Source organism: Glycine soja, chromosome 2 (assembly GCF_004193775.1).
Source record: "Glycine soja cultivar W05 chromosome 2, ASM419377v2, whole genome shotgun sequence".
Lineage (NCBI taxonomy): Eukaryota > Viridiplantae > Streptophyta > Magnoliopsida > Fabales > Fabaceae > Glycine > Glycine soja.
This window is the reverse complement of record NC_041003.1, coordinates 47,484,347-47,507,094: the sequence shown is the minus strand read 5'-3', so window position 1 is coordinate 47,507,094 and position 22,748 is coordinate 47,484,347. Positions and strand designations below refer to the sequence as shown.

Genomic DNA, 22,748 nt, shown 5'->3' with positions numbered 1-22,748 from the left:
GTAAGACACTGCCTTTAAATGGGTTGGTATATCTAAAAAATAATTGCGTGGCAGATCGACCCAAAACTTTGTGAAGAGCTTTACGAGATACTATATAGCAGTCGTCGGTGCATAATTCGTAGCATAATTTTTAAGTTCAAACTCAATGTGTATGCATGTGTAGGCCAATTCAAACCTATCATCACATGTACAAGTGGTCCAAAACGAGATCTTTGACAAATAAATAGAAAACACCATGACTGAAATTCGATATTTTAGTTTACAGATTTCTAATCCAAATTTTAATAATTGTGGAGAAAATTCAAGAAGGTATAGGCTTCAACATTATACACAGTTTCCAATGAAAAAAGATTGATTTTACCATAAATGATTTTTTTTTATCATGGATTGATTTTGTGTGCATGTATGTAGCTGACTTGTGTGAGTACTGAGTAATCAATTTTTAAGACTCACGGAGTATCTTATTACTAGAGTTCAGTGTCTAAAGTACTGCACGAGCTTGTATCTCTACACAGCTTTAGCAGTTTTTTCCAACACTAAATGCTAATCAAATGCACAATGAAAATTTGATCTCTTTTATTTTTAAGAAGTTTTCCTTCTTCACTTATCATAGGAATTATGGAATAGAATCTCGGAAACTTAGACTTCTCTAATGGAGAAACTCGTATAATCATGAGTTTTTCTGCTACATATCTTTTATAATATTGTATATCACATTTTTTATTTTAAATAACTTAATTAATTTTTTACTTCAACTAAAAAATTCATTAAAGTTTCTCTAACGGAGAAACTCTTATAGCCATATGAGTTTTTCTTGCTACATATTTTTTAGTATTTTATATTTTTTTTATAATGTTACGCATCACATTTTTTTATTTTAAATAACTTAATTAATTTTTTCCTTCAACTAAAAAATTCATTAAAGTTTCTCAAATGAATCTCACAATCTATCTAATAATAAAACAAAATTAATATTATAATTATATATTCAAAGCAAGGTCCACAATTTTGAGAAGAGGATCTGGTGCTAACTGCTATGCAGAGCAACTCAAATCTTAAGTGGATTCAACTCAATTTCTCTTCAACGGTGCATTTTGTAATTTTTGGTTGCTGTGTTACTGTTGCTATCAGAAGAGAAATCACGGTTGGAGAAGCCCTTACATGAATTTCACAACATTACATCTCTTTTTTTTTTTTCGGTAGAAAAACTTTCATAATTATATGACTTTCTCAACACTATATCTCTATTCCTCACCTCTAGACGTATATTCATAATCATAAAGCATTAGTGTTTTTACATATGACATCCAACCCTTGGTGACAGCAATAGACCCTTGTTAGAGGACTATAACACTCATCAAAGTCATGATTACGTACAAGAGTTCCCGTGCCTCCTTATACTCTTTTCTTTCGTTTCGCTTGGAACAAAGAGGAAGGAAAATCACATGCACTTTTCTTGGTTTAGTTATGACTCCGTGTATGTATTACATCATTACTACTCACAATCACAATAAGTAGAACCACTAAAAAGATATTCTAAAGATTAAATACTTTTAAGGAAAGCACACGCGAGCTTAAATAAATATATGCATATTTAATTTGGTTTATTTTAGAAAATAATCACTTTTTATCACCTCTTTAAAAGACTTTTTTGTTAAAATAAAATAATTAATTTTGTATTTTTATTAAGTTGAAACATACATGAGTTAAACTTACTCAATTCATAAAAATATTGAACTTAAAGTCTTCAATAGGTCATTCAAAGACACACTAACTATTTAAATAACGAAATAATAAACAAATATTAACATGTCAAGAATTATTGACAATAATGTAGATAAAGTAAATTATATGACATGAACTTAACAAATAATTTATACAAGTTGGCAATAGAAAAATACTAATATTATAATAAGGATAAAATATTTTAAGGTGGACAAAAAATATCAAACTATTACTTATTTAAGCCAATGAATGATTTACTCAAAGTACATATACAAATTTTAAACAACACATGTCAAATGAAAAATACTAAGAGAAATAATAAGGATCACTTCTATATAATTGTTATAGTTAATAATTAGTTATTGGCCTAATTAGAATATTTATAAAATATTACTAAAGCTTAAATGAGATTGAAATAATAATAATAATAACCGTTAACATTATCTCTATTTTGTCATACACAATTAGTTATATATTTTATTGATCATGAACCTGTTAGAACCCATTAATGGCAATGATTAACTATGATTTGAATTTAAATTGTAATTGATCTAAAATTTCTATATATATATATTTTTTTATATTTGTGATTCTGTTTTGATATTTTATCCTCAATAATCATAGAGAGATTATAGAGAGGATCATGTATTTATTCATTATCTTATGTTAATAAAAATTACTAGATATCATTTTCTTAATGTGGTATTAGAGTCAACTTCAATTATCTCTCTTCTTTAGAAATTGGAGATTAGCTTTTGAGTACAAAAATGAAAAATAGGTCAAATAAATCAGATTCTGCTCCACATATGCAGAATATGTCTTCAATCCTTACATATGAGCGTCTTGATGGTACAAATTATACTGAATAGGCCCTAAATGTAGAGAAAAGATCAGAGGTCATAGGCGTTGAGGTTACATCTTCGAAAAGACAAATGCATCCACTGATAAAATCTCTGAAGAATATGACACATGGGAAGATGAGAACTGTATGGTTAAATCTTGGCTCTTGGATGCAATGACCAAAGATGTTAGGTCACTTTTCATTTGTTTACCTACAACCAAGAAAATTTGGGATTTTTTCAAAGCAACTTATTCAGTCAGTCAAGATGCATCAAAGGCGTACCAACTTTATTGTGAGATTCTTAACTGGACTTGATTCACATTTGGATGGTGTACGTGGTTGAATCCTTGCAACCATACCACTCCCTAGTATACAAATAGTGTATACAAATGTTTGTGTTGAGCCAAATCTCCAAGAAGCCATGCCTAGTGGAACACAGAATGAAGGCGCTGCCATGGCTATGAAAATGTCATCCAACTCCAAGAAAGAAAATCGTAAATGCACACATTGTAATGGAACCAACCATATCGTGGATACTTACTTTAAGCTACACGGTTATCCTGAATGGCACCCAAAAGGAAAAAATTGGAGTCTCCCAAGGACAACTCCACCGCTGCAACTAGATTTGTTGCTAAGTTAAGTACATTTCAACCAATTTGTGGTTTTTCTGTTGTTACTAAGGATAGTGATTGGATAATTGATACAAGTGCAACAAACCATATGACTTGTGATAGAAATATGTTTACACAGTTTTCTTCTAATAGTTCTGTTTCAATCATTATAATCACTAATGGTGTTTCTTCCCTAGTTATGGGTAGTGGTATAATATCCATTTCTCTCTTGTTATCAATTTCTAATGTTATTTTTGTTCCTTCTCTCAATTGCAATCTTCTTTCTGTTAGTCAACTAATCAAGTCCCATAATTGTGTTTTCTTGTTCTTTCTCACATATTGTACTCTACAGAATACACATACGAAGGAAAAAATTGGCAGTGGTAAAAGAAGTGAAGAATTATACTATCTTGAAGGTAATTCTCAATATATCAAAGGAAAAGTACTGGCTCACTCTATAATTGATGAAACACAAGCTAAAAATAAAAGAGATATTTGGCAATGGCATAAGCGATTAGGACATCCATCTTTTAGCTACCTTAACAAATTATTTCCTTTATTGTTTAACAATTGTAATATCTTTGATTTTAAATGTGAAACTTGTGTAATGACAAAACGTCATCGCGTTACTTTTTCTATAAATAACAATAAAGTTTATGCTCCCTTCTCTATTATTCACTCTGATGTTTGGGGACTTGTCCCTCTTTCCACACATAATGAAATGCGATGATTTGTGACATTTGTGGGTGATTGTACAAGAATGACTTGGTTATACCTTCTTAAACGCAAAAATGATGTGTGTAATGTTTTTCAAGTTTTTCACAAAATGATAACCACACAATTTAATACTCCAATAAAGATAGTCAGGTCTAATAATGAAGGGGATAATACAAAAATGAGTTGAAAATTTTTATGAAATTTGTTGGTATTCTTCATCAAACATCATGTCCTAATTTCCTTTAGCAAAATGGAGTAGCCGAGAGAAAAAATAGACACCTTTTGGAGGTTACTAGATCACTATTAATTGGTAGTAATATTTCTTCTTACTTATGGGGTGAAGCTTTAAGCTCTACATTTTATCTGATTAATAGAGTTCCCTCTAGTGTGTGAAATTTTAAGAAACCTCTTGATGTCATTTCTCATCATTTTACCCTTAAGTATCTCAATCATTTACCACCTCATATTTTTGGTTGTGTCATATGTGTGAATTTGCATCCTTACTAGTGAACAAAATTAGAATCTAGAGCAATGAAATGTGTTTTTGTGGGATACAACACCACTTAAAAGGGATATAAGGCCTATCATCCATCTACAAAAAAGATTTTTTGTATCAATGGATGTTATATTTCATGAGCATGAAATGTTTTTTTTTCCTTGAAAACACTTCATTCTTCACCTCAGAGGAGGTGTGATTTGGAGGTGCAAAATCATGATACACTTGACCAAGATATCGGGTTATTTGATGTTATGCCAACAACAACAGAGGATGAAATTCAAGATAATTGAGATAAGAACATGGGGGATTAAATTCAGAATAATGTAAATGAGAATATGATCGAAGATGATAGTATAATCTCTCCTTTAACCTCCAATCCATTGTTGATCCAATTTGAAAATAATTTTGTAGAGGTATCACCTGAAACTCTTGCTCATTTTTATTTTGTTGATGATACACAAAACTATGTTTCCCCTTATATACAATGCAATGTCTTTTCTACCCCAAATTCTGACCCTATAGTGAGCTTTTACACTCTTCCACCTCATACTAATAAAGGATAACCCCTAATTAAGTATGAACTCATTCTTAATTGTAAGGTCAAATACCCCATAAACAACTATGTGTCATCCAAAAAGATGTCCAAGTCATATGCCAATTTTGTATCTCAATGATCTACTGTCATTACTCCTAGTAGTTTGTAGGAAGCTCTAACAGATTCTAGGTGGATCTAGGCAATGAAAATAGAAATGGAAGCATAGGAGAAAAATACTACTTGGGAACTTGTAACCTTACCAGATGGAAAGAGTACAGTTGGTTGTAGATGGGTGTTTATTGTCAAACATAAAGCTGGTGGAAGTGTGGAGAGATATAAAACAAGGCTAGTTACAAAGGGTTACACTCAATCCTTTGGGGTTGATTACCAAGAAACCTTTAAACTAGTTGCAAAGCTTAATACAACAAGGGTGTTATTATCACTAGTGGCAAATCAAGATTGTCACTTCTTCAATTCGATATAAAAAATGTTTTTTTACATGGAGATTTAATGGAAGAATTTTATATGGATCCTCCTCCAGGTATACCAAAGTAATCAAATATTCCTTTTGTGTGTGAACTTAAAAATGCCCTATACAGATTGAAACAATCACCAAGAGCTAGGTTTGGAAGATTTACAAAGTCTATGAAGTTTTTCAGTTACACACAAAGCAATTTTGATCATACCTTGTTTCTCAAGCATAATCAAGGTAAAATCAATGCATTAATAATACATGTTGATGACATGATTGTGACCGAAAATGATCCTGATGAAATTTTAAGCTTATAGAGACATTTAGCTTCTGAATTTGACATGAAACAGCTTGGAGATTTCAAATATTTTTTAGGGATCGAAGTTGCAAGGTCCAAGCATGGTATCTTCCTTTCTCAAAGAAAGTATGTTTTAGACTTGTTAGCTGAAACAATAATGCTTGTGTGTAAACCAATTGATACTCCTATAGAACAAAACCACTAGAATTTTCATTGTGTTGATGCAACCAGTGTAAATAGAAGAAGATATAGAAGGTCTAACGCTGACTACTTCACTTTTGTGGGAGGAAATCTAGTAACGTGGAGAAGTAAAAAAACAACAAGTAGTTGTTAGATCAAGTGTGGAAATTGACAGACATTTCATCAAAGAGAAGATTGAATATGATATTATTATTGTCTTTCCTTTTGCAAAATCAAAACAACAACTTGTTGATATGCTAACCAAGACAATAGTATCCAAGATCCTTAGTAATTCTCTTGACAAGTTGGAAATATGTGACATTCATGCACCAACTTGAAAGGGGGTGTTAGAATCCATTAATGATAGAGATTAGTTATGACTTGAATTTAAATTATAATTGATCCAAATCCCTCTATATTTCCCCTTTTATATTTGTGAATCTATTTTGATATTTTGTCCTCAATAATCATAGAAAAATTATAAAGAAAATCATGTATTTATTCACTGTTTCATATAATGAAAGTCTCCCGATACCATTTTCTTAATAGAACCAACTGACATAATATTATTTTAACTTAATCAATGATTTCAAGTTTAAGCTTGGATATACAATTATATTTAATAAATTACTTCAATGAATAGCAATATTTAATAGCTTATTTTTTCAATCCTAAATTTATTAAAAATTGCAAATCAATATTGTTAAACTGTAAAAAATGAACATTATTTTAAAAATATTATTTATAATGAAATATAAATATATAAAACTTTATTTTTTTTAATTTATCTTTTACGTATTTACATTTTTTTGTTTACGTTCAAGTGAATTGAGGAATGCGGAACAAAATGATAATAGATGAGAGCCAGGGTCAACTATCAAGAGTCCAGACTCCTTTTATTTTTTTTGTTTTATATTTTGGGCTCATATTATAGTTCGGCTATTGTATCTAGCATCCCAATTATTGCATTTTGTACCTTCGGTTTTTGTTTTAAATTTACATTCTCAAATAGACCTTTCCAAATGTAATAAAAGATATCTGATTCAATAACGAGAGTGCAGAATATAAATGCCTTATAGTTTTTGTCCTGAAATCTGTTTTTTTTTTTTTTTTTTTATGCATCCTTTGTTTTCAATGCAGACTCCAGACTGTGTAGTGTAAACAAACAAAAATAGGCCTAATTTTGTATAAAAATTGGGCCAACTCAACTGAAAATAATAATTTATAGGGCCATCTTTGATCTTATTTCACCCGTCTACCGATTATAGTTTATTTGGCTTATTTGGTATCTTTTAATTTAATGAAATTAATTTTTTTCTAAAGGTTTTTGTTGAAAAAAAATCTATTAAGAAATTTCATATAAAATAAGTTAATACAAATACATTGATAATAGTGTTACAGGGAATGATTCACCTTTTAAGAAAAGAATATTTGAATAATTTATCGAATATAAATCAGTCATCAAGTACATTTAATTAATTTTTAAAAAAATTATCATAAACACAGTAATATTTAATCTTTCCGGAATGCGAGAGACATAAAAAAAAAGTTAATTTTAACCGTATAATTATATACAAATAGATAAAGTTATTTAATTACTTTTAATTATTCATAATAGTCATGTCCAAATGTAATATAATTGTGTCCCGTATAAGATACACACTATTTTGTATAACAAAAGAAGTGAAAATCACAACTTTCCATCGCTTTTATTTTTTGTTATATGGAGTATTACAAAAAAAAAAAAATCTTTCTTTAATTTAAATTTAATTTTTCTCCTTTTAATTTTACTCGAATAAAATAATTAAGAAAAAAATAACACATTCTGTGATACTCTTTTGAAAATATTCTTTTTAGGTTTAATTACTCGGTATCAAGACATTCATATATTCATATGGAAAATAATAGAAGTTATGATTTTTTTTCATCAAAAGAGACTAACCATGATTTCCATTAAGACAATAGTATTTTTTTAAATCTTATTAATTAAATTTTATTTAAAAAAATCTCAGCCTTATATTATATTTCGAACACTTTATATTAGTACTTAATAGCATGACTCAATACATAAATATAATTGATGTGACAAAATTTTAAATTGAGACTTAAGATTTAAATATATATATCTTTTAAATGAATCATATGATAATGACTCACAAAAAGAATATTAAGAGATGATTTCATATTATAGTGCTTAAAAAATAAAATTCCAAAATAAAAAAGATATATCATATTTTTTAAAAGTTAAAATAACGAGTCAAGTTTTATGGTAACAAGTTTAACAAATTGCTTTCGTAATATTTTATAATATAATATAAGTTAAATTTTTAAAAAATGAAATATGATAGGAGTTATTTTTAAGTATTTAGTCAATAGTAGATGCTACTTATTCTTTTGACTTTGTCCCACCAATATTTAAGTAAAAAAAAGTATTTTTTATTGCATCATCATGAAGGAATGTTCCATATGTATTTAAGGCATGTTTTATAAATATTGTATTTAAAAAGTGTCAAACACACTAATTCACCCACACATCTTTATGATCAATGCATGTTTAACAAGTGTTTGACATGTCAATATATCAACTCACTAATGACATGACATTTTGTTCATGGCATGCTTGACAAGTGTTTAAAACATTATCATGTTGACTAACTGACATGTCATTTTGTTCAAGGCATGTTCGACAAGTGTTTAACATGCTAATACGTCGACTAATTAATACATCATTCTGTTCAAGGCATACTTGACAAGTGTTTGACATGCCGACACAAGTTCTGCAAACGTGTCTATGATTTAGAGAACTATTAAGTATATATGAAGACCATCCTGGGTCTAAAGTTAGAGAAAATGTAGAATTTTATGAGATAAGCCAACTCAACGCTGCAATCAAATGAGTAAATTGTGATTAAAAAAAATGCTCCATTGCTTTGGGCATAGAAGAGCATTGATGTTGCACTGAAGATGGTCACAGCGTGAGAAAATCATTATAATTTTGGGTTGGTTGTTCCTGGTAGGTGTCATAAAAGGTAACCTTAATCCAATTTTTTTATATATATTTATGTATGAGATGTGTAATTAAAGAATTTAGGATTAAATGCACAATTGAAATTTATTCTATAAAGAGAATGCATAGGGGCTCAATAGATAAGTAAGTTGACCATGTTGCCTGAGGATAATGTCGATTCGACAAGTGATTGTAAATAATTTTGTCTTTGGCCTTCTAGGCAAATAAAACACCTACTCAATCTATACATTAATTTTTGTTCTTCTTATTGATCCACATCTAGATCTGTATATCATCGTCCTCTCTACTCACTCTAACTAGTTATTGTTTCTATTTTTCACAGGCAAAATTATCACTTCCTAATTTATTGAGCCCCTATTGTATATTGTGCAATTAATCCTGAATTCTTTGATGACACATCTCATACATAAATATATACAAATTTGGTGCAGGGTTACCTTTTAATTTTATGATATCTACCAGCACAATCAACCTGAAAGTGTCATGCATCCCTTACTCCGTGGCTTGCTTCAGCGCGATGCTAGTGTTCTACTATTCCCTCCTAAATCCACCTCCTGAACCTCCTAGTACTCAACATTTTCACGTTATGTGAAAATTTGTCAAATCAAGGTCAAATGAAAATTTAACATGAAAGAATTCATGCCCAAGATACAAACATAGTTGGCATGAAGTTCTTGGCTCCTTGTATTTTAATCAATGGTTTGATTTGCTTTAAGTAAATTTTGAGTTTTCAATTGTGGTGCTCGACTTTAGCCGTGCAATTTAGACTATGTGTCGGGATGTTGACGTTTTCTTTTCGTTCTCTTTCTTGTAGGCTCATTGTGAATGCCTTGTCTTGCAGCTGAAGTGTGAAGGTATCCTACTAGCATTTCAAAATTATATATTGAAGCTGGGAACAAGTATGATGATTCCTTTAATAATTGTTAATGGCATGGGAAGAAGTGATCGATGTGTGCTGAATTTCTGCTCGTGTAAAACAATTAATTCTTGCTTTTGAAACACATTTTTTTTTCCTGATATTTACTTTGTTACTGGTTTGGTTTGGTTGCTCGATCATATATAACCAGGGTGATAAGGCATGGTAATACAAACTCTCTTCTTGCAGCTGATATTCACACACTTCTCCAAACACTTTATTGAACCAGATTGCCTACAATAGTTGGAGATTCATCTGCGTATGTGCTTCCAATTGCAACAAATTAGTGACCCTCATGAAGCAAGTTTCTTCATTCCATTTGTTCATCACTGGCAATCTGAGAGCACATTAAGCTATGCATTGGTTTTTTAATTTGTAACTTGTAACATCTAATAATTGATTATGTAACGCAATGATAATCATTTGTATTTGTAAGTTTTTTTTTTTTTTTTGAGTTTTATCAGACTTGTACTCTTTATGGTATATGACAAAGGGGTTATAATGTATATTCTTTCAAATGCGTACTGTACCTGCCAATGATTTTGTAGTTTTTTATGAGATTAGGAGCTATGGTTGATTATTGGTATATCTTGATAGACCGTATTAACTATATGGTGGCTATCTAATGCGTTAATAATTCTATAATTGGACCCTTCACCATCCTTATCAAGATGTGAGGATCATCTAGGTTAAACTTTTTTTCTTAATCTTATTATGATATATTTTTTTAAAATAATAAAGATAATGGATAAATTATTAATACAGACTGACATCACCAATCCGCTCTAATTTCAAAGGTGAATTTAACTTTTAATTTTATATGCCTTTATGAATATATAAATTGATAGATGCCTAGCTATCAATAATTCTGATTCGATACATTAAAATCAAGACAGAGAGAATTTATATAATAAAAAAAGGAAGACATAGAACTTTAATGATAGAGATTTTCATTAGAGAGAATTCAAGTAAAAATTTTAATTAAAAGAATTCATTTTCATGTATGTACATGGGAATTTGGGTCCCCTCATGTCCATTTCTGTCTAATAAAAGCTTAACTCTTAATTAAAAATAACAGAAGAGTTATATCATAGAAAAGGGAGACATGGAATTTTAATGTAAAGCTTTTTACTAGAGAGAATTTAAGTGGAAATCCTAATTGAGAGATTTCATTCTTGAACTTGTTTACCATTATAATTATAATAATTAATGCACTCTATTTAATTTCTATGATGACATTTTTTATAATACAAAAACAACATTTGATACTTTACTGACCTAACTAGTCTATAACTTGATTATCTGAGTTATTAGTGGTTAATAATTTAGATAACTTAAAGTTATAAGCTCAGCCAATACATTTTTTTTTGGGTGAAAGACAGGGTCTAAGCCCCTAGAGAAAAGATATATTAAAACTCATGAGGATAGCAAAATGAAGTTATATAAGCAAGAACTAATAAGAAAATAAAAGATGACATATGATCATAAACTACTAAATCATCTACTTGCAAACCATGTTTAGCAAACGAATCGTCAAATACTAACCTTGGATGGAAATGATAAAATAATATAAAATGGACGGAAATGATAAAAACCTTGGTGGGATTCGAAAATGTTGATCAATCATAAAAAAAATTTAGAGATCAAAATTACAAATGTTGAAAAATTCAAAAACTAAAAATATAGTTTATCCTTTAAGAAATTACTTAACATAATTTCTAATGCTTCTAAAAACTCTTGTTTTTATTTTTTATTTTATTTTAAGCAAATCCTTAAAAGGACATTTTGTTTGAAAATCCTAAGCTGAAAATTTAACCATATATTCCACGCATCTGATGACCGTTGGGGATGGAAACAAAGTTGTTCACTCACAAAACGTAGTACCATTTCGACCAACATTATTACTTATTATCGGAGTGTTCATAAACCAATCAAAACCAATGTGAACCAAAAAAAAATAAAATTAAAAATCGAATGAACAAAAATTGTAAAATTAAATTTTTTTAATTGAATTTGATTTTAAAAACTGATATAAATCAAACTTATAGATATGCACTCATTTTTATTTTTATTACTTATATATTTATAAAATTATCATATACATGTAACTCATATCTATTTATAAAAAATATATTTAATTAAATATAATTTTATTAATTATTTGAGTTAAGATGCTTAAATATTACATTATTAATTATATAATAATATATAAATAAAATATTTGATATTTTAAATTATTTTTTTATTACATATCTTATGTATTATTTAATATTTTTTGAATTGAATCGGATCATATTGAATTATAAATTTAAACTAAATCAATTAAATAAAAAATTAACGATTAAATCATTCTTCTTTCAAAAAGGATCAAATTTAATGGGTGAATACTTACTTATTATGCATCTCAATGGGTGGCGTACAGGCCAATTAGGGAGCATAGTGAGGCACAGTGCTTGGCTGGTTTCCCCGGTGAGGACACTTCAACTTCATAGCCAAAATCAATGACCCCACACTTTCCTATTCATAAACGGTGATTAAGGGCTAGTTTCGTAAACCACGTCGAATTTCAAAACCAAAAAATAATGCTAACTAGCTTATCGATCACAATTGAGGGTGTTATGTTACACTTCCACACCCACTTCACTTTCCATTATTTGACTAATAAATATTTATGCTTTCGCTCACTTTATTGTTTCACTTTACTTTGTTCAGAATTCTTCTTCTTCCTTTCCTTTTTGTTCTTTCGATACCTCTTTGTTTCTCTTCAGAAGCTACCACAATGGCAGACATAACCCATCTCCCTATGGAACAGCTTCAGGACCTTGAATGCTGCTTAGACTCTAATCCTCCTTGGGGTATGCTCTCACTCTCCTTCATTTGTTTTTCTCTCTTATTATAATCTACCAATATAACAAACTAGCTTGTGTTTTTCTCTGCTTATCTCACTTGTCATATTTCTAAGTTTTTTCTATTCCTTTTCATCATTTTCTGTTGCCATCTGACGGATAAAGGGTGTTTTTCTTCTTCTTTTATAAGTTAAAAAAGGGTGCTTGTTAAATATTTGGATTTGAACTTAATGATCGTTAGGGGGTAAAAACCAAAGAAAGAGGAAACTTGCCAGTTTTGTAGTTTCTCCAACTTTAGTTACAAACCCAAATGGATGAAATGATAGAAAGCTTTTTTTTTTGTCTTGAAGCCATTGCATGAGCAGGGTTTTCTTCCATTTGGTTTGTTAGTTTTGAATGCGTTACTCCAAAAGTTTGAGACTAAGCTATATTGCTCCGTTTCTGGTTATATGGATTAAAAAGTTGAGATTTTTATGCTGTCTTAGATAGAGTGATTTTGAAGTTTGAACTTTTCTGTTTTAGCCTTTTTCTCTTGGGTTAGTTTTTAATAATTTAAAGATAAAAATGTGTATTATAATTTATAAGATTCTGGTCTTTTAAATAGATATATTGAATTTCACTGTTTCTCATCATCATTTTAAGTTTAACATGTCCTTTAGCGCTGTGAGATATACTGATCACTATTTCTAAGAAGGCTTGCAATCATGAGTCATAATTATTATATTGTAACAACCAATTTACCCTACTTCTTTTGGCCTGGTTAAAGGAAAAAAAGTACTTACTAATGACGTTAGATTCAGAATACTTGGTCCTACTTATTAATTTATGACTAATCTACCATTTTTACCTTGTGTTGGGGAAATTATTGCTACGAACTACGAAGCACCTACTCTGATTAAATTTTATGTAAAAAAAATCTCGGCTCTGCATGTTATATTTCATGCACTTTTTTATTCGTTTCGTAATTAATAGGATGACTCTTTGCATATAATCAACATCACAAAACTTTAAATTAAGAATGAATATATATATATATATATATATATATATATATATATATAGTGATCAAGTTATAGAGTTACTCTTGATCTTCACTATTCATTTTATTGAAATCTAATGATTAATCATTATATTTCAAGAAAATGAATGGTGAAGATGAAGAGTTACTTTTGGTATAAGTTGATCTCTCCTCTTTCTATATATATCTTCTAAAAAATAAGTTGTTAACCTTTCAATTTTCATATGATAATAACTCAAAAATAATACCAAGGGATCATTTCACCATGCGATCCTTACAAAAAATAAAATAAAATCCCAAGATAAGACATTCTTAATAAAAGTTAAAATAACAAGTTCTATGGTAATGAGCCTAAAAAAATAGTACAACTGTATGAGTCTCACAATATTCACAAGTTAACTTTTATTTTTTATTTTTTTTATGGTAGGCTTGTTTTAGAAGTGTTTAGCAAAGACTAGGTGTTGGTTCACTTTCTTGACCTGTGTTCATGTTAGAAGTGTCCAAGCAATGCCTGAGCCAAAAAAGTTTCTTTTTCTTTTTTCTATTAATTGTGACACCGCGTAGGGGTGTTCCACACGTATTCGAGGCATGCTTACCAATGTCACCTATGAAAAGTATCCAACACACCGACAAACTGGCTCACTAACACGCCGTTCTGCTCAAGGCAGGATTGACAAATGCCATGTCTAAAACCACATGCCAAGTTGCCAACACACCGACTCACTGACATGTCATTCTGCATATTAGTCCATACTTTATAGAATTGCTGAGTACACATAAAGATCACCCTGGCTATGGAGGTGGAGAAAATGTAGGATATGATGAGATAAGGCACCTCGATGCTGCAACCAAATGAGTTAATTGTGATCAGGAGAAGTGCTTCATTGCCGTGGGCATGGTAGAGCATTAACATTGCCCTGATGAGAGAGCTAGATAATAAGGAATGACATTATAATTTTGGGTTGATCGGTGTTGGTAGATATCATAAAAGGTAACCCTGCTCCAAATTTATGTATTTGTGTGTGAGTGTGTAGTTAAAGAATTGGAGATTAACACAATATACATAGATCTATTCTTGAAAGAGAATGCATAGGGGCTAAATACATTAAGAAGTTCACAATTGTAAAAATCAGAAATAGGAAATAGATAGAATAAACAAAGAGGATAATGATATATAGATCTAGATGTAGATCAATAAAAGAAGAATAAAAATTAAGTGCACAGATTGAGTAGATGTTTTATCTACCCGAAGTCCAAAGACAAGAAATTATCTACCAGCACTGATTGATCATTGCTGGTGGATAATTTCTTGACTTTGGACTTTTGGGTACACAAAGCACCTACTCAATCTATTCACTTAATTTGTGTTCTTTTCATTGACTAGATCTGTGTATCACCATCCTCTGTGCTTACTCTATCTATTTCTTGTTTTTGACTTTTACAAGCATCATTGTCCGCTTTCTGGTTTATTTAGCCCCTCTGCATTTCTCTCTAGAATAAACCTCTATATATTGTGTATTTAATCCTCAATTCTTTAATTACATAGCTCACACTTAAATATGTAAAATTTTGGTGCTGTTATATTTTATGGTATCTACCAGCACGATCAACCAGAAATTATCATGCATTCCTTACTCTGTGGCTTGCTTTAGTGCGATGCTAATGCTCTACTATTCTCACCTCCCAGTACTCAACATTTTTTCGTTCTGTGAAAATTTGGCATAACAAGCTCAAATGAAAAATTAACATAAAAGAATCCATGCCCAAGATACAAACAAATTTGGCATAAAGTTCTTTGTTTTTTGTATTCTAATCAATGGTTTGATTTGCTCCTAGGTAGTTTTGAGTTTTCAATTGTTGTACTCTACTTTAGCAGTGCAATTTAGACTGTGCGGTGGGATATTAATGTTTCCAATTTGCTTTACATTCTCTTTCTTGTTGGCTCATCGTGAATACTTTGTCTTGCAGCTGAAGCTATCCTATTAGCATTTCAAAATTATATATTAATGCTGGGAACAAGTGTGATGATTCCATCATGGATTGTTCATGCCATGGGAGGAAGTGATGTATGCTGAATTTCTGCTTGTGTGTAAAACAATTGTTGCCCTTGCCACACATTTATTGCTGATATTTACTTGTTAGTGATTTGGTTTCTGATACAACCAGGGTGACAAGGCACGGGTAATACAGGCTCTGCTCTTTGTAGCTGGCATTAACACACTTCTCCAAACGCTTTTTGGAACCAGATTGCCTACAGTAGTTGGAGGAGGTTCATCTGCGTATATATATCCTATTGCTTATATTATCACTGACTCATCCTTGCAACAAATTAGTGACTCTCATGAAGTAAGTTTCCTCATTCCCTTTCTTCATCACCGGTAGTTTGAGAGCACATTAAACTATACATTTTTTTTATGTGTAACATCTAATAACCATTTGCAATGATAATCCTTTGTCCTCTGTTGATTTTGGAACCCTGCATACCTATATATAACTATAAGCACTGAATCCTCTATGGGAGCTTTTAGACTCACCACAATCCTAAACATATAACCAATGATTTATTATTCTGGACAAAATTCAATGATTGTTCTTGAGTGAAACATACTGTTATTTTAGTTGTAGATATGCTAATTATTGATCACCGGAAAAATCAATATTTAGTTTTTACCAACTTTGCTATATCCATAGTATGAGATTGTCACTTGCCAGTGAAGTTTAAAGTGAGAATCCACTGGTTTTATGCCAAATGGTAATAGGTAAGCCCCAGACTATGAAATTCAATTTTAGTGTAAAGAAAAATGCTAGCAGCCATGCTCTTTCAAGCACTCTATATTATTGTTTGAAATTTATTGGGATTCACGAAATCTTATGGATCCTATGCCTTATTCATTGAGTTATGAGTCTCACATGATTTTGAGTCTCAGTAAATTTCAATCAATAATAGTGTGTTCTACTTACTAGCATTCCTCGCAGCATATAATATTTTTGCTATCATTTATGATTTAAACTTCCACTAAATATGTGGACTTGGTTTTGGATTGATGGCATATAATTTGGGATTGATAAGAGATCAATAATAAAAAGGGTGTACACCAGTTGAAATAGGCAGTGCACAGAGGATCATATCCATCTCTAATTGAATGAATTTGATTGGTCAGTATTGGTTTGGAGTAGTTAGAATGGGAGGGGGAGGTTAAATAGGAGTAGGAGGGAAAGGATGAGGTTGGAATGTAATTAAGGTTGGAATCGGGGAGAACTTTTGGCTATCTTGAATACCCTGTGGACTAACACATTGTATTTCATCTTCTTCTATATCACCTTGATCAGAGTAAAAGCCTACTGAATAATACATCCGATTCTTCTTTGTTGATGACTATATTTTCCTCTGTACTGGTTTGGTTCTTATCAGTTGTTGTCAAAGCTTTCCACCACGTCTCTCAGCTGCAAACAAGCGACACAGGTAGTGGCATCAGCATTGCAGTGTTGTTCTTGGACTAGTCAAAGGACTAGTACACTGCAAGCCCGAATGGGTGCTGGGACTGTGGAGTGTGGTGTGATGTTAGGATCCAATTGCAAGATATGGGACTTGAGTCCTACATTGGAAGTATGAGATTTTATTGTGAGGTTTTTAAGTCCTTAGGCTCTCTAATTAAAATTAGTAGCTTTTGTTGTGTGGTTCTCCTAAGGTTCTTATCAGGGAGCAACATAAATTATATAAATTTTCTTAGAAATGCACTTAAATTTCTTTCTTATTTGGTTTAAGAGATCCTTCCATTTGATTGGTTTGCAGAGATTTATACAGACAATGCGAGCAATACAAGGAGCTTTGATTGTAGCATCAAGTATTCAGATAATCCTGGGTTACAGCCAAGTCTGGGGACTCTTTTCAAGGTATACTAGTAACATATGACATGTTTGTGAGTAGAAAATTTCTAAATAAAATTTCAAGCGTTTCTTTTTGTGAATCTTCTCTCCAGATTTTTCAGTCCCCTTGGCATGGCACCTGTAGTTGGATTGGTTGGATTAGGATTATTTCAACGTGGATTCCCTGTGGTAGGTGTGGCTCAAATCTCCATCTTAATTGTCATATCTTTGTACTAAATTTTTGACAAAATGGTCTTCTATTGACAGCAATTTATGTTACTGCAATATTATCATCTAGGAGAAAGTTTGTTCTGAATGAAAATATTTAAGGAACTTGTCTTGAATCCAATCTATGAGTTGTCACCTATTTAAGTGACTTCAATTTTCAATGCTGAATTTTGATCCTTGTTTTTAGTATATATGCATTGAGGGCTTTGTTTACTTTTCATCTTCTGAATTATTTGGTAATGGCATATGCTTAATTTGTATACAGATGTTGGTGACATTTTGATTTTCTGTAGAAAAATCCTTTTATTCAACATGCTAACTATATTTCTGAATTATTTGATAGTGGCAATGCTTAATTTGCATGCAAATATTGATGGCATTTTCATCAGAATCTTGTAATTGGTCATGCTCACTATTGCTTGATAGATGCCATACTTTCCATATCATCTTCATAAATTTATTCAATGTTCTTTGTTATCTTCTTTTTCAGTTGGGGGACTGTGTAGAAATTGGTATACCAATGCTGTTGTTAGTAATTGGTTTGTCACAAGTAAGTGCTTTAACTAGAAAATCATGGTTTGCATCAAATTAGAATTCTTTCCCTAAGACAAACAATTTTGCTATAAATTGCAGTATCTAAAGCACGTGAGACCATTTAGAGATATCCCTATCTTTGAACGATTTCCAGTGTTGATTTGTGTCCCATTTGTTTGGATCTATGCTGTTATCTTGACTGCCGGTGGAGCTTACCGACACAAGTCTGACATAACACAACATAGTTGTCGAACAGACAGAGCAAATCTGATATCAACTGCCCCATGGTATCTTAAAAAACATGTTTTAATTTCTTCTAATAGGTTCAAACTTCAAAGGTTTTGCTGATTTCTGTGGTTCCTTCTTCTTGTACTAGGTTCATGTTCCCATATCCTTTCCAATGGGGTCCACCTACATTTTCCGCTGGCCATTCATTTGCTATGATGTCGGCAGTTATTGTCTCAATGGTGGAGGTATCTATTTTCGTTCCTGATTTTGTTTTTATTTTTCTGGTTGACTTCAGTCTCACCTGCAGAGTTTTATTGTGTTTGTATGTTGTATCCCAGTACTTGTTAGTTGTTACTGTAGATTCATATTTTAAAATTTGACCCAAGGGATCTCAGACACCAAAAAATCCACAATGAGTAAAGTAACTAAACACTAATTACAATCACCATAAATTGTCTCATGGTATTTTAGTGAATTTTCAACAATGCCTTTGCATCTTGACCATGCACTTCTTATTGCAGTCAACTGGTGCATACATGGCGGCCTCTCGGCTAGCAATTGCTACTCCACCTCCTGCTTATGTATTGAGTCGAGGCATTGGCTGGCAGGTTAGTTACAAGGCACGTGTCATTTATTATTATTGAATTGCCTAGCTTATGCCTGTGCATTAATTTGAATAGTTTTAAGACTTCAATCCTATGCACAGTCATTAAAAGTTAAAAATATTGTAGAGGTTGATATTCATATGACTGAGAGATGGAACTGATTATTTATTTTTTCCAGGGGATTGGCGTCTTACTTGATGGTCTTTATGGAACAGTGATTGGTTCCACTGTTTCTGTGTAAGTCTAACTCTTCATTGAGTTTTAACTGCACCTGCTTCTTGTGCATGATCCATGTATCTTTCTATCGTAGCTTGATGAGCATCGTGGTTGTTTATTCTATAGGGAAAATGTGGGACTCCTTGGACTAACCCGAGTTGGAAGTCGCAGAGTTGTTCAGATTTCTGCTGGCTTTATGATATTCTTCTCTATTTTAGGTTGGTAGAAACAAATCAAAGATGAGCCCGGATTACACTAGAAGTAAACCAGTTTCTCATCATGTTATCCATGGAAATTGTTTTACTTTATGATAACAATTATAAACTAGAAAAGATAGTTCCACTTACCTGAAGTTTTTTTTTTCTTTTTCTGCCATCATCTGTAGGAAAATTTGGAGCTGTGTTTGCTTCAATACCCTTCCCAATATTTGCTGCACTGTACTGTATTCTCTTTGGCCTTGTGGGTATGTCATATATTCTCCAGCGAGATTTCATTGCAATACATTACTCTTGTTCCTCTATTTAGAACTGCTTTCCCTTGTTCATCAGCTTCAATTGGAATATCATTTCTTCAGTTCACAAACATGAACTCCATGAGAAATCTTATTATCATCGGGCTCACACTTTTCCTTGGAATATCTGTTCCTCAATTTTTCAATCAATACTGGACTCTTTCACGACATGGCCTTGTTCATACTAATGCTGGATGGGTGAGTTTTACTTTTCCCCGGCCATCTATATTATGCTTTATCAAATAACGTGTTACTGTCATGTTATATGTTTTAAGACTTGAAGAAATTTGTACATTCAAATTTGTACTCAATTTTATTTCATTTGTCAATATCAATAGCCTTTTAGTAGTTTACTTGCTCTTAATGCAAAATTTTCATCTTTGCAGTTTAATGCATTCTTAAATACCTTATTCTCCTCACCTCCAACAGTGGGTTTGATAGTGGCAGTGTTGCTTGACAACACTCTTGAGGTAGAAAGGTCAAAGAAAGATCGAGGGATGCCATGGTGGGTGAAATTTAGAACATTCAAAGGAGATAATAGAAACGAAGAATTCTATACTTTGCCATTCAATCTCAATAGATTCTTCCCACCTACTTGATCTTTTAATGAAGATGATCAGGGTAGGTCAGATTTTGTTGGATTTGCACATTCCAGCATTCATGAGTTAGGACTAACAAAATTACTTTTCCTTAACTACCATTCAATTTTTTTGTTGACCGCATTTGAAATCTTGGTCCAACAGTGGATTCTAATGCATTTGGTCCATGCTCCATAGGTGCAATAATTGCTACTTGCTAATGAGTAATGAGTTATGTTCCAAGATGTACATGCCTCAACAACTGAATTTTAGTGAATTTACTGTATAGTTTTCTATGATGGTCCTTCTAACATGGAATCTTTTTGTTTTACGTACGATTCTTGATATTTCATTTGCAAACATTAATAGAAAACAGAGCAGAGTTTGCATTTACTAAAGGTAAAAAAAATTGCTGACTGAAACGTGCTAAAAGCTATAACCTAACTATTCACTCATGCCTGGCTTCAAGGACAGTCTTTATTATGCAAGGGTATCTGCAACAAAATTACTCTGTAATATGAAATGATTCCTCTGACTAAATCCTTGAATGGCACATGTTATGATACGCCATGTTCAAAGCCTAGAATGCTTACTAGAGTCTAGAGGCATATTCTATAGGTGGATAGCCTTCAACATTTTTTTTCCTCAATGTAGTTCACTTCCCTTCTTTTATTTAGAGTTGTGTGACTGTTATTAAGGGTTTGTTTGATTCAAGAAAGTGAATGGGAGGAAAGAGTATAAGTTTATATAATGCTTACGTGGTTTGGTGGTAAGTCTGCCTACCTAAGGTAATTAAAGTGTAAGTTTGACAAAAACGTTCGACATATAAATATCAAGAAGGATTAGTTTTTGATTTCTTTTTTCTGCTGTTCTTTCGTCTTTCAATATTTCCAAACAGTGTAAGGATAAAATGAATGAGATAAAATGAATACAAATTATAAATACATGAAATTAAGGTAAAGAACTCAGTGCCCTGTTTGTTTCATGTTTTTAAAACTGTTTTAGGAAAGAAAATCATTTTTATAAAATAATAAAATAAATAATAGGCTCAGAGTGTTCTAACTATAAATAGAGACATATTAGGTTAATTTTGATATTTACTATATATTTTTATGTTTTCTCTTCCTCCGAACTTCGTTTTCCTTTCTTTCTTTCCCAAAATTCTTTGTTTTTCTCTCATACATCCAAACTTGTTTTAATAAAACTAAGATCTCATACTCGTTAACCATTGGATCATCCTAAAATTTTGACACCATCTTAGGAACTCATTTTTGTACATCCTCACCGTTGGGATTTGTGAAATAATTTCTTTGGAGAGATAAATGCCCCTCGCACAAAGATAATGAAATTAAGGTTATAATCCCTACTTCTCTCTAACGCCTGAAAGCCTAGAACAACCAGAGCAAAAACTTGAGTAATCTTAGAGAGCCTCTAGAGATGCCTTTATCACTACCAGACTACACATAAACCTGCTTAGAGTTAAAGAATGAGCTTATCGCAATTGGGGTTAAAATGAACATGTGTAGGGATCCTTAAAGGATCAAATTGGGATTTATTTTGGGATGTTTATTGTATTTTAATTCTTCCTTTATGATTATAATTACAAGATTATTGTGTTTGACAGACCAATTGATGCCCTGATGCAAATTGGTTGATAAAATTGAGTGCTCTTAATGTTTTCTTGTTTTTTACCTATGAGTTTGATTCCTTTAATTTTGTTACACTTATGTAAAATTGTTTGGGGGGTTTAATCATATGAACATAACATGAGGCGTGATAGTCTTGGGATTATGGAAGTGTAATGAACTATGGGTAAGTAACAAGTTGAGTATGCGTTAAATTGCAAGATCGCACATGTATTGAGATGCGTGCATTGAGTTGTGGTCTATGAATTACACAATCACACAATTGTAAGATCTTTTAAGGGTGATGAGTATTGTGATGGGATGCACTGTGGGAATCCGACGAGTTGAATCACTTTGAGACGCGATAAGTTAAAATGATTTTGAAAATAATTGAGTAGTTGTGGGTATTGCGTAGTTCATAGGTAAAGTTTGTATCTATGCCATGTATATATTAATATTGTGTGATGTGTATACAATTCATAAGGTGTGATAACATATTATTTGGGATTATAACATTATGATTGAGATTGATTTTATGTGATAAATTGAGTATGCGTTGAATTATAAGATACATGTGTATTGAGATATTGTACGCATTGAGTTGTGAGTTATGAACTGTACAATCATACAACTGTAAGACTCTTTAAGGACCACGAGTTAATGCACAACG

At 31.5% G+C, this 22,748-nt stretch overlaps 1 protein-coding gene and 1 long non-coding RNA gene across 6 annotated transcripts; both read left to right on the top strand.

The window, feature by feature from the left end:
* The first annotated feature begins 8,729 nt into the window (after positions 1 to 8,729).
* LOC114400263 lies at positions 8,730 to 10,402 on the top strand. 2 transcript variants are annotated; one of them, XR_003663924.1, is made up of 2 exons: positions 8,730 to 9,515; positions 9,721 to 10,402. It is a non-coding gene; the product is annotated as an uncharacterized LOC114400263 (long non-coding RNA). The 2 variants fall into 2 exon arrangements; XR_003663919.1 differs by having other exon boundaries at positions 8,730 to 9,605.
* Positions 10,403 to 12,376: 1,974 nt separating this feature from the next.
* Positions 12,377 to 20,846, top strand: LOC114400238 (nucleobase-ascorbate transporter 1-like). Of its 4 annotated transcripts, none has more exons than XM_028362612.1 (14): positions 12,377 to 12,677; positions 15,655 to 15,752; positions 15,853 to 16,032; positions 17,480 to 17,580; positions 17,667 to 17,742; positions 18,272 to 18,331; positions 18,415 to 18,602; positions 18,692 to 18,788; positions 19,065 to 19,151; positions 19,327 to 19,385; positions 19,491 to 19,582; positions 19,750 to 19,827; positions 19,939 to 20,073; positions 20,262 to 20,403. In XM_028362612.1, the coding sequence occupies exons 1-13, from the start codon at positions 12,494 to 12,496 to the stop codon at positions 20,061 to 20,063; spliced, it is 1,425 nt and encodes a 474-aa protein (XP_028218413.1). In that variant the 5' UTR covers positions 12,377 to 12,493; the 3' UTR covers positions 20,064 to 20,073; positions 20,262 to 20,403. The 4 variants fall into 4 exon arrangements, with proteins under 4 accessions (XP_028218413.1, XP_028218388.1, XP_028218405.1 ...); XM_028362587.1 differs by having other exon boundaries at positions 12,386 to 12,677; positions 19,913 to 20,073; positions 20,262 to 20,846; XM_028362604.1 differs by having other exon boundaries at positions 12,387 to 12,677; positions 15,655 to 15,771; positions 19,913 to 20,073; positions 20,262 to 20,474.
* Positions 20,847 to 22,748: the final 1,902 nt, after the last annotated feature.